The sequence below is a fragment of the Brassica oleracea genome, chromosome C9, assembly GCF_000695525.1.
Source record: "Brassica oleracea var. oleracea cultivar TO1000 chromosome C9, BOL, whole genome shotgun sequence".
Lineage (NCBI taxonomy): Eukaryota > Viridiplantae > Streptophyta > Magnoliopsida > Brassicales > Brassicaceae > Brassica > Brassica oleracea.
Genome location: NC_027756.1, coordinates 38,335,281 through 38,347,513, shown reverse-complemented (window position 1 = coordinate 38,347,513; position 12,233 = coordinate 38,335,281). Strand labels below are relative to the sequence as shown.

The window sequence follows — 12,233 nt, the reverse complement described above, 5'->3', positions numbered from 1 at the left end:
AACTTTATTTATTATGTGGTACAACTAATATTTTTCAATTTCACAGCTACTGTACAACTATGCACAAACGGGTATAACTGAAAAACTAGTACAACTATGTTATAGCCGGTATAACTAACAAACTGGCACAACTACTTGGTATTTTATTCAGTATTGTTTTAAATGTGCATCACATTTTAAATGTGTATCATGTTTTAAGCATTGTGGTTTTACACTAGTGTCGAGTATTGACTAAAATACCTGTAAATTTAAACTAAAAAAATTCATAAGAAAGAGGATCTTTGGGTTAATTTGGTAATTTATAGGGCTCACTACCGGGCTGAGATGGTGCATCCGTTAACGGTTTCGGGAAAAGACCACCTTGAGAGTCCGGTTGAGATGCTATTTCTCTTTCGCAATTCCAAGCTCGCTTGGTTGGATTTGACAAGGACACACCATTCTTCTTCTTTTTTTGTTCGTCGCCGGTGAGTCGTTCTTATTCGTAGTCAGCGCTCTCACCTTCTTCTTTCCGGTGAATTGCATTATAGAGCCATAGTTGAAGAATTTTCTGGCTCCGCATCTAGTTTTGTGGTCTCGAGAGAAAAATATGAAGATGATTTTTCCCGAAAAATAGTACAACTAGTATAACTAGTACAACTTGTAAACGTATCAATATCCAAATCAAATATTATTAAGAATATATTATTCATATATTTGACACATGCAGCCGGAGGAGATTAGACCAATATGTCTTATTGGTTCTACATCATCTTCTTTTATAGCATTTTCATATGCTGAAAACAATAAATAAAAGAAATTATAATGCCATTTCATAATTTCTCAAAGCCGTGTCATCTTTTTTTTTGGTGATAATGAACATGGTGATGATGCATAAGAAAATCACTTCTCAAATAACGTCTAGGTTATACTTAATATATTTATACTAGTTACACTCGTTTTAGTTGTACTAGTTGGAGTTGTACTAGTTGTACTAGTAATACTCTGCGTTCTTCTTTATCTTGAATCTCGTATGTAAAAGATGAAATTTGATTTTGGATAATATATAATTGACTAATTTTTTCTATGGGTTGATCGATTTGAGATAAGAAAGTGAAAATTAGTGGATGGTTGAAGAAAATTTTTGATTTTGTTTTATGGTGAAAGAACTAATAATGGAGAAGAAAAGGGGAAGAAGAAGAAACTTTAGGTTAAAGTTGGATTGAATTTCGGGTCTGAAACCAGGTCGGATTCTGGGTAAGATAGTAATGGTATAGGTTAGTAAATATGTTTAAGTCTTTAGGCTTTTTTAGTTATTTTAGTTAGATTTCTATTTAAATTTAAATATAAAAAAAAAAAAAAGATGGGTCTAATTCAGATTTTTTGGAACCCAATGGTCCATACTAGCATTTGTTTCCCCTTTTTCCTCTGATGAGTGACTGATCTATTTTATTGAACCGAACCGAAATCAAGTTAAACCGGAAGTAAACCAAACGTTCGCGAAACGTTTCCTTGTCTTTTTGTTAAACGCGTTCAGTTACTTTTTTAATTCCTGTCTCTTTGTCGAAATAACGCATTTCCTACAAATCGCCGACTCAAAAAAATCTGCAGGTTCTCTATTGTCTCGGTAAGCCTTGCTTAATCTTGTATTACTTCCTCTCTATTCGTTAATTATTTTCTGAAAAATTGTTATCAAGTAAGAATTTTTTTTTTTGAATTTATTTAAAGTTGTATACAAACTATACATGTTTAAAGTTCAAAAAAAAAAAAAAAACTATACATGTTTAAAGAGAAAAGAAAGTATTGTTGACAAATAAAATTGCTTTACTTGTTTACCGTGTTTATTTTTGTACATAATTTGTTGGTTTTTCCACTCTGTAATGGAATTAAGTGACATAATTATTAACGTAGAAATTCTTCTCTGATTCAAAGTAATATGACTATTTTTAGATTAAAAAAAAAAATTATTTTGTTCTTCTTCCAAATATCGATCCTCTGAATCTAATCTTTTCATGAAATGTATTTTTATTTGTTTGAAGTGTAATTTTCTTGTTCGATTGAGAAAAGAATTGATTGTAGTTTTCCTGTGTTTGTGTTTATAGACCGTCCTTCAATCCTTAATTTCTTGTTTCTATGTGTTTTTGTTGTTTAACTTTATTGATACGACTTAAAATGCGTGTACTGTATTAATCTCAGAAAGAAAAAAAACGAAAAGGAAAGTAGATACAGATCCTTCCTTTTATTTTTCTGAACCCTGAACGAGAAATTTAATGTGTTTTATTTTTATCCTTTTTAATCTGTAGATTATTTGGTGATAATCTTTTTTTTTTTTTAATTTTGTTAACTTTATTGACGAAAACTCAAGGAATTTTGTTTCGCTTGCGCTCTAAGTTTCCAGATTCTCAGAACGTAACAGTTTTGACTCTTTTCTCGCTTCTCGATGTAGGTATATCAATAACACATCTCCTCGAGAAGAAGAAGACTTAACATACAAAAAGAAAAAATGGATCGCTTCAACAGAAGATATCTTCTGTTTCTATTGATCCTTCTTTTAGATTCTCCAATAACATGCCACAGCTGGGGATGGTTCTCTTCTTCCTCTTCTTCTGGAGAAAACACAAACCCTTCTTCCTCGCGGTCTATCAAATCCAACGCCGAATTCTCCCTAGAAGTTTTCAGTGACAAGAAGGCGGTTCAAGTCCTTGAAGACGCTAAAAACAAGCTTGCAGGTCCAAACAGCTGCTGGCAAAACGCATATGGTTACCTCCTGAGTGGTTGCAAGGGCATGGTTGCCACTGAAGAACAGAGGAAGAGGTTTGCTTGGCATCTAAGCGATTGCTTCCAAAAAGAATCAGGAAGACCTGATTTTCCCACTTGTAATGATAAACAAACAATGATGAGTTGTCTCAAGAAGCTGGATGATCATGAGCATAAGATCTATCTCGAGTTCATGCTTGAGACCAACACCATCTGCCAACAACTGCAGTAAGTGTTTTAGGTTTGTCTTTTTTTTCTGAATTGTGTAATGGATTCTGAATTTCTTTTTTTTTTTTTGTGTGGCAGGAGCCATGCACTCAAGAATGAGATAGAGAGGCTTGTGAATGATTTGAAGAGATCAGCTCAAAACACAGAAGAGAAACTTGATATCCTAGAGAGCAAATCAGATGACATACTGCAGAGCACTAGCAAGATTCATGAATCTGTTGGGTCAATAGATGTTGTGGTTAATAACGTGGCGCACAAGACAAACACGATAGGAACTCAAATGAGTGGTTTGTCACAACAAACCAAAGATATCTATCAAGAACAGAAGAGCATTACTGAGTCACAGTTAGCGTTAAAGGAAGGCCAAGAGAAGATGGGAGAAGCGATGAAAGCTGGAATGGAGACGTTTAACGACTCTGTCACTGACGTCAAGGACGGTGTGGATAGGTTGAAGAACGACACAAAGCAGATCGGTGGGAAGATAAATCTACTCGGAGAAAAGATGACGGAGAAGATGACTTCGTTGGAGAATCAAACTAGTGTCATCGGAACTATGACTAACAGTACTTTAGATAATCAGCAGAAGCTTTTGGAAGGACAATCTGTGGCTATTGATAGTATACAGTCTCTCAACCAGTTTCAAAGTGAAGCATTGCAAGAGAGTAGGAGTACACTGCAACGTTTTGCGGAGTTTAGTCAGGAGCAACAGGAAGATCTTGCCAAGAGGCAAGAACAGCTTCAACAGGTTCATGATCACATGTTTGAGAATTCTAAATCAATGTTGGCAGCACAGGAAGCGTTTGAGGCTAAACAGGCGAGCATGTTTGTTGCTTTGGATAAGCTGTTTGCTTTGCACAATGCGATGCTTTTGGAGTCAAGGGTGATCAAAGCTTTCTTTATCTACTTCTTGTCTATCTTTGTCATCTACATGTTTACGAGTACAAAACAAACTTATACCATAAGGCCGAGGCTTTACATTGGTAAGCATCATAATGCTCCATCTCTCTTTCTCATTACCATAGTTCTGAATATTAATATTTTCTCATCTTGATGATGCAGGTTTGTGCGTTACCTTAGGATTAGAAGTGGCAAGTTTGCGTTACGTGAATGATGAAGAACACAGAGTATGGATTATAAACGTTCTCAGATCTTTATTCGCTGTTCTTGCTTCAGCTCAGCTTCTTCATGCTGCTTTTACTTACAGGTAAAATGATCAAACATGCTCATTTTTTGAAACAAACCAAAAAACAAAGTTTTATACTCTTTTGACTGGAAAATACAGGGACTATGAAGTACTAAACCACAACATTCTCTTGAGATTAGTTGATAAGGTTAGCAGCATGCAGAGCAAAAGAGATCTATTGTGGGATGAAGATACGGATAGCGAGGTTGACTGGAATTCTTGGATTGATACAGATATAACTGATGATGATGACAGTCTTGGGGATCCTGATTACAGAATCCCAGACCAGTTCAAGGACAATGTGGGATTCACTTCATCAATGACAAAAAGATTATACAATCTCCGTCCACGCTAAATCAGACAATGTAATGTCTACGGAGACTTCACCTTGTCCAAAAAAAGACAAATACTCGTAGCTACTGGATCAAGACTGTAATGGACTGCTATTAAATAATCTTTTTGTAACAAACGCTGAGACACAATACGAGTAGTCTTGCTCCAATAGCTTCTACATGATGATGTTTGGATGCAATAGAATCATTTAATACACTTTTTTTTTTGGCATTTAATCTAGTAAGTACATATTTATCATCAAATGAATTGGACTTGAAAACATAATTTTGATCGGAGGATGCAGTTGCAGTTGCAGTAGCCAATAGTGATTGATGTATCAGGCGTGTTTGAAGAGCTTCATGGTTAGCCAATGAAAGTAGACAGCAACCGGGAGAGAGTCAAGGGTACCAAGAAGCAGTAGTACCTATCATTGCTCCATTGCACACAAGAGTTTTAATGTATTAAAGAAGATAGAATCTCATTAATACTACAAAGCACACGAGTTTTAAAGAACATTAAAGTGAATAATGTTACAACAGCAAATTACAATGATACAAATGAATGTTTATTATGAACAAACAAAAAACCCCAAACAGAAACTCACCAATGCAGAGAATCCTAATTAACTATTAGGACACAAGTCAATTGACCAGGCCAATGTGATCACAGAAGTAGAAGAGAGGCTAGAACCATGGCGAATGCAGACAGAAGAAGAGATAGAGCGACTCGGGGTTGCCCATTAGGAGCTTTTTCATCGGTTGATAATGGTCCAGGGCTGCTCGTAGGGGCTTTGGCTATGACCGGAGGTAGAGGTGGTTCAGTGACATCAGCATCCGTGAAAACCGGGTTTGGTGCTTCCGCTGGAGGTAACGAAGTAGGACTCATAATAGATAAGAGACCAGCTGGCTGAACCGGGCTCATGTAAGGAGGCAGGTCTTTCCGTGTCAAGCACCTGTTCCCTGAGACAGAACATGACAAACACAATCAAGATTCAAAAAACAAAACATAAAACTTTTCAGACACTCTTTTGTTTTTTTTTTTTCACTTTACTTTTGTATCTTGCGGCTGTTAAAGGGAACTCGGTGATGGTTCCATTGATACCAGCTCCAGTAACATGCGAGTTTATCTCCACCGTTGCATCTGACAAGAAATCCCACGGCTGAGACACAAACTCGTTGCGGAACAGTTCAACGTAAACAGGAAGCTGGAACCTCTGTAGCCTCTCCACCAGATTGGTTTGTCCAGTGGTGAAGCTTTGGCTGACTGGGAAGACAGAGTTTTTTCTGACCACGACGGCGTCAGCGAACTTCTTTATGTCTTCGATTGCAGAGTCGAGGATGTCTCGGATTGTTTCTTCCACTTGGTATACCGTCTCGTACCGGCTCTGTTTCTTGAAGTCTACCAAAACCGAGCTGTTTGTTGACTGAATCATAACCTTTTTGGTTGTTGTTGTCGCGTTGCTGTAACCAGCTTTGGTGAGCGTATCGAGAATGGCTTTAACAACGTCGAGACCTTGCTTCTCTCTCAGGTATGCTGCATTCTGAATGAAACCAAAACATAGTGGTTATGGCAACATCAGTTAGGGTCCCAAAGATAACACGCGGGACAACTGCTGAACAATTGTAATAGATATATGTAGAAATTTTTGCTACTATTAACTGGTGCGGTTTATAAAGATTAGGAGCCTTTGTTTAAGACTTTTAAGTGATAGTAGAAACTTACTTCAACGCTGATCAAAACACCAGCAAGAGAGGTGGAGTTTTTCGCAAAGTTCAAGAAATCAGAAAGTGAAACAAGCTTCCCGGAACTTCTCTCCTTGGGGTTCCTAAACAAGTTGAAGTCCCTGTTGTATGGATTTGTAATCGCAGCTGCAAAACATATGAAGGAACAAATAAGAGAGCTTCTTTATCTCAAGCACAACAACACCTAGTGTAATTAAAATGCTGAAAAAAGGAAGAGAAGACTTAGAAAAACTTACGTCTCAAGGTCTGAATCTCAGACCATGTCAGACTAAAGCTGTATAATCCACCAAGAGGAGCGATCTCAGGAACAGTTGATGAACGGTTTCTGAAAGGGCTTTGGACAATGTTCGTGCTCTCCCCAAGATCAGCTGAGTTTAAGCAAAACGGGATCCCGTCCAACGACATTTGAACAGAACAATCGATGATGTCAGCACCATCTTTGATAGCCTTTGAATAGGCCAAGTCGGTGCACCCAGGGTAGTCTCCACTTGCTCCATTTTTGGATATTACAAGAAAATCCACTGTGACATGAACAACCATATAGAAGATTAAACTTTTATTACCATTAGTTACTTTGACATGTAGCCACTAGAACATACCTTGTGTTGAAGCATTACTTCCAAGATGGGAGAAGCAGTCTGAAGAATAAGAAAAATTCAAATGAAAAAAAATGATTTCACTTTGTGAATGATATAGAAGAATGTCATTTACTTACCAACAGCTGAAGATGCGGTTAGTGGAAAATCAGATAAGAAGCCATCTACAGAGAAGTCTCCATTGTCCATGAAGGATAAGTACTCAGCCAATGGATCAAAACTGTAGTTGTACGCCATGTCCAAATCATTTGCAAACCCTGACGCGTATACTTCTAATCCTGCTTTGTGAGCATCTTGAACAAACGATGTGTGGGGACTCAAGTACTGGTCTTCGAGCGGCCATATGTAAGACTTTGGAACAAGAACGCCTGAGGCAAACGTCTTGATGAAAGTTAGGTTTCCCAAGAGAGTTCCATAGGTTTGATTAGTTGACACCTCAACATCGTCTTTCTCTAGGAACCGGAACACAAACTTTGGCCCGGCTTTACCGAAACGGCCACCGATGCTCTGTAGGAAAGTAACCTCAGGGGAAGAGAGATAGTTAATAGTCACAGTTTTGGGGAGTGATAGCAGAAACTTGCTTATGCTCAGGTTATGCTGCCCATAGAACGCGTCGTGCTGGATAAAAAGAGCAGCTGTGTTAAGAGTGAGCTGAGATCTATCACTACAAAACAAAAGGAAACAAACTTACTAGACATAAGAATTTACCTGAACATTTAACCAAAAGCTCTTGGGTTTCAACTCCATAGCGATATCTTGTACTGTTGAAATAGCGTATTGGTTGTTATCGAATGCATCAGATCGTGATAATATTCCTCGGATCACTGCACAGTTTGGAAGAATATTTGTAAATAAAAATACAACCAAATAGGATATAACAACAACATCAAAGCCACTTTATTCCAATCCTTAACACAAAGCTTTATCCCAATTCTTACGTGACGTCCAAGCAATGCAATAAGAAGTATGATTATGGTGTTAACTACATAACATTGTTAGTTGATACATATGTGTTATATCAACCACCATACCCTTTGTGTAATTAATGATACATTAGTATTGTTTAGATGTGTGACCATAGCCTATATTTGGTATAGCTGACAATCATTTTTCCAAAATTCAAAATATACATATTGGGATCAAAACAAATTTAACCATGAAGCATAGTATAAACCAACAATCAACATAAGACATTGCTAAAACTAGAATCATTAATACTGTCAAGGTGTGTACAGCCTATCTTTGGTATATCTGACAATCAATTTTCCAAAAATCAAAATATACATATTGGGATCAGAAAAAAAAATTAACCATGAAACATATATAAACCAACAATTAACATAAGACATTGCTAAAACTAGAATCATTAATATTGTCTAGATGTGTGATCATAGCCTATATTTGGTATAGCTGACACTCAATTTTCCAAAATCAAAACATACATAGAATTGGTGTCAGAAATTTTTTTAACCATGAAACATATATAAACCAATAATCAACATAAGACATTGCCAAAATTAGAATCATTAATATTGTCTAGATGTGTGACCATGGCCTATATTTGGAATAGCTGACAATCAATTTTCCAAAATCAAAATATACATACAATTGGTATCAGAAAAAACTTAACCATCAAACATATATAAACTAACAATCAACATAGACATATCTAGAACTAGAATCCAACAAGAGTCCGGTCTCCAATGTATTAGAATGGACACCCTAACTTTTCCTCCTAGTGACAGAGATATATAGCAGCAAAAAGACAAAAACAAAAAACAAAAAAAAAACAAAGATGTCTGAAAGTGACATTGAACTTACAGAAAACAGGTTTGAGATCCTTCAAAGTGAAATCAATGGTGAACCAATCTTGAGTAGGGACACCATTAACCAGGTAAGAGTTTTTCCGTTTAGAGTAAGCATCTTGGATACTAGAAGCATTCATCATTTTTACATCGGGAAAGCAAATCCCAACTCCATCTTTGGTAAGCTGCACATCACACCAGAGAACAGCATCGGAGACACTTGTCTGAGATACGATACTGTAAGCATCAACGCTTGAATCTGGCAATAACCCAGAAAACCCGCCACGTGCTATGATAAGAGGAGCAGATCCTACAGACACACCAAAAAGAGGTAATCAAGAAATGGATCAAACTTAGAAAGAAAAGTCTGTGAAACTGGATCGAGAGTAGGAGTAACTAGTTTCACTTAGTTTGCTTCTGTTTCTTTTTTTCTCAAATTTACAGTGGAGATGAAGAGATAGAGGAGTTCACCAGTGAGTGTCTGCCATGGAGATTTAGATCTTTGAGCAAGGAGTTGAGTAGGTAGCAACTGGATCAAGATGAGAGCAGAGAGTAGAAACTTGGAAGCTCGTGACCCAAACATTGATGGTTTGTCTCGCATGTATGTTGTCATCTGTGAACCTGAGTTATCCAGGCGGCGACTTCACCAACTTAGTTCTTCTCGGAGAATGGAACGAGATTTGCTTTGCTGTGAGGAAGAAGAGAGAGAGAGAGAGAGAGAGAGAGAGAAGTAAAAGAGCTTTTTGGGGTTTGTGGGATTCTTCTACTAATTTATACGATAGTTATTTATTAAAAATGGGTAAACAAAAAGACTTTCCAACTTTTCGTTTTCTTATATGTTTTTGACACTTTCCACTTCAAAAGGAAAAAAAATAAAACATCAACTAAAAATAAGTTTTTTTTTTCAAAACTAAAAATAAGTTTAAAATGTCTATTTAGCTGGCAACCAAATTTTAGTTTTATTAAACACGAAAAAATGTATCTTATTATCATGACCATTGGCCTCTATTATTATTACAACAAAAAATCTCTGTTTATATTGCATAAATTAATATATTTCAAACAGAATAATCAATGTTGGGCGTAAAACGATCAATACCCACTGACAATCAAAATATTAAAAGCTGTTAAAAAAATTAAAAAATTATACCCTCTTTAGTTTATTTTCACAAAAAAATAGATAAAAAATGACCAAATTTTTTTTATTAAAGGGTAAATATGTATATATACTTTTAGGGTTACCTTTTAGAGTTACCTAATCTAAAACTTAGAGTTTACAGCTAAAAAGTTGGATTTTGGGATAGATTCAAAATTTTAAAAATAAAAAATTAAAATTTTCAAAATAAAAAAATCTATTTTGGTCATTTTATTTTTTGAACGCTATTTTTGTGACAAAAACTTAAAAATTTATTTCAAAAGATTGAATTTTATGTTATTATTTTGTAAAAGGAAATCTTTTTTTATTCAAAAATATATATTTAAGTTCATGAATTATTATATATTTTCTATGTTTTGTAAAAAATGCCATTTTGACATATTTCATGTAGATTAAGAGAATTATAAAATATATATTTTTTAATATATAATTAATTAATTAAATTATTTAATAAAAATGATTAATCACTTAAAAAGAGAAATTTTCTATAATAGTTTTTTTTTAAGTTTTTGTCATAAAAATAGTCATCAATGAAGAAAATGACCAAAATAAATTTTATTAAAAGATAAAAATGTATTTTTACCCTATGGTTAAGTAATATAGACTTAGGGTTTAGAGTTTAAGTTGGTTTGGGATAAGGTTTCAAATTTTAAAACACAAAAAATAAATATTAAAAATTTCAAAATAAAAAAAATCTATTTTGGTCATTTTCTTACTTGAAAACTATTTTTGTGACAAAAACTTATAAATGATTATCTGAGAGAATTGTCCTTTAAAAAATTAGAAAATAAAAAGATACTTCAAAAAATAACAAAATAATTTAAAAAATATCTTTTGTGAAACGTAAATTTATTTTTCATTGTCGAATTTTTATTAATTTGAAATATCATTTATTACATTGGAACACAAGAAAGAAGGACAACAATAACAACAAAATGTAGGGTCTGATTGGTAATGTTTGTAACTTTAAAATTTTTGCTGTAGAAAAAAATCTGTAAACTTTTTGTTGTGGCTTTAGATTTTATTGCTGTAGAATTTTATGAAAAGCACTAAAAAATTGCTTTGGATATTTGGCCCTGCAGAGCACTTGTACAGCTGTAGGTTATTTCAAGAGCTGTGGTTTCAAAAAAAAATTTAAAGCTTGATTGCTCTCAATTTAGTGCTTTAGAAATAAATAGGGCTGTGCACATCACCTACAGCAACTACCAATCACCCCCGTAGTAATAGATTTTGATCCTATTTCTAGTTTTTTTGTCAATGATTTTCATTTTATTTTAATAGAGATTTGTGTTGTGTATTTTACGACCTACCTTCTATTATTATTACTAGATTTTTTAACCGTGCGTTATTATATGTATTTCTCAATTCTAAAAAAATAATGTATAATATTGTATTACTTTATTTAAAGAATATAAAATAAAACTACATAACATAGATATATTTTTTAAATTTTTTTTGTGGAAATCATTATGTTGTTTGATTGGTGTACTTGATTCACATATTTTCATAGATATTTGTGATTCATGAATAGCTATATTTTTATTATCAGTAAATAATATATATTTATTGTATAATATAAAAAAATGAAATTATTTACTTTTAAAACAAACTTGTCTCATGTTGGAGACTCGGTTATAGACATATAATATTCGAAGGAGACATTTTTACTGTTATCAATCTTCTTAACAGTCAAGAAACAAATCTGATTATCAAAACAATATCTCATACGATCTATTTATGGAATAACTGCTCTAAAAAAGTTGAATTTAGACATCAAAAACATCTGAAAATGGATGTGCAAATGTGTTTTCTAAGTCAGCTTTACAAAGTACTATTCATAGTTCATATATCATTTATGTCAATCTTATTTTTTTGTCCATCCTTTTTTAAACATCTTGAAATAACTGATGTTAATTAATAATAAACTTTTGGCTGGCAAAAAAAAATCAAATTTGTTTAATTATCGCTTAAATATTTTATTAATATTGTCTAAGAAGCTTTTAAGTGATATCATAGTTTAATTTTTATTAGTTTTTTTTTGTTAATTTTTAGAGTTTTTTGTATTTAAGATTTTTTTCCATATTAAGCTTCTATTTCTTTCACAGAATTGATATATATATATATATATGTCATAAAAATTACCATCAAATTAGTTTTACTTATTTATTATTTTGTTTTTAATGAAAATACATTTTTTAAATAATTTAATCTAAAATAAAATTATATATTAATTTTCTGTATTCTAACAATTTGATTGATTTAATTAATTTACTTTGGTGGATAACTTAAAAAGTTTTCATATGAATCGGCGAAAGCAAGCGTATGTTGTTATATTATATTTATTTGTGTATATAGAATCTATATATAATGCTAGTGTAATAAAGTAAGAACATTATTTTTTGTAACTTCAAAAAGATATATTATTACAATTTGAAATTAATCAAAATTGAATAAAAG

The 12,233-nt window shown here is 33.4% G+C and overlaps 2 protein-coding genes across 2 annotated transcripts; one reads left to right on the top strand and one right to left on the bottom strand.

Moving 5' to 3' along the window:
- The first annotated feature begins 1,534 nt into the window (after nt 1-1,534).
- LOC106318552 (protein GAMETE EXPRESSED 1) lies at nt 1,535-5,161 on the top strand. The gene is made up of 5 exons (XM_013756575.1): nt 1,535-1,603; nt 2,423-2,961; nt 3,040-3,941; nt 4,021-4,165; nt 4,244-5,161. The coding sequence occupies exons 2-5, from the start codon at nt 2,480-2,482 to the stop codon at nt 4,497-4,499; spliced, it is 1,785 nt and encodes a 594-aa protein (XP_013612029.1). The 5' UTR covers nt 1,535-1,603; nt 2,423-2,479; the 3' UTR covers nt 4,500-5,161.
- LOC106318551 (glycerophosphodiester phosphodiesterase GDPDL4) lies at nt 4,858-9,353 on the bottom strand. The gene is made up of 9 exons (XM_013756574.1): nt 9,092-9,353; nt 8,637-8,930; nt 7,524-7,639; nt 6,935-7,433; nt 6,819-6,857; nt 6,456-6,740; nt 6,200-6,345; nt 5,528-6,017; nt 4,858-5,436 (listed from the first exon to the last, which is right to left on the bottom strand). The coding sequence occupies exons 1-9, from the start codon at nt 9,231-9,233 to the stop codon at nt 5,141-5,143; spliced, it is 2,307 nt and encodes a 768-aa protein (XP_013612028.1). The 5' UTR covers nt 9,234-9,353; the 3' UTR covers nt 4,858-5,140.
- Nucleotides 9,354-12,233: the final 2,880 nt, after the last annotated feature.

What these genes read in the sequence shown, in the direction of transcription:
- LOC106318552 (XM_013756575.1), top strand. Translation starts at nt 2,480, where the DNA reads ATGGATCGCTTCAACAGAAGATATCTTCTGTTTCTATTGATCCTTCTT. An exon ending in AAGGCCGAGGCTTTACATTG is followed by an intron (nt 3,942 to 4,020) that starts GTAAGCATCATA and finishes TTGATGATGCAG; the next exon opens with GTTTGTGCGTTACCTTAGGA. An exon ending in CATGCTGCTTTTACTTACAG is followed by an intron (nt 4,166 to 4,243) that starts GTAAAATGATCA and finishes TGGAAAATACAG; the next exon opens with GGACTATGAAGTACTAAACC.
- LOC106318551 (XM_013756574.1), bottom strand. Translation starts at nt 9,233, where the DNA reads ATGACAACATACATGCGAGACAAACCATCAATGTTTGGGTCACGAGCT. An exon ending in AAGTAATGCTTCAACACAAG is followed by an intron (nt 6,741 to 6,818) that starts GTATGTTCTAGT and finishes TTCATGTCACAG; the next exon opens with TGGATTTTCTTGTAATATCC. An exon ending in GTGTTTTGATCAGCGTTGAA is followed by an intron (nt 6,018 to 6,199) that starts GTAAGTTTCTAC and finishes GGTTTCATTCAG; the next exon opens with AATGCAGCATACCTGAGAGA.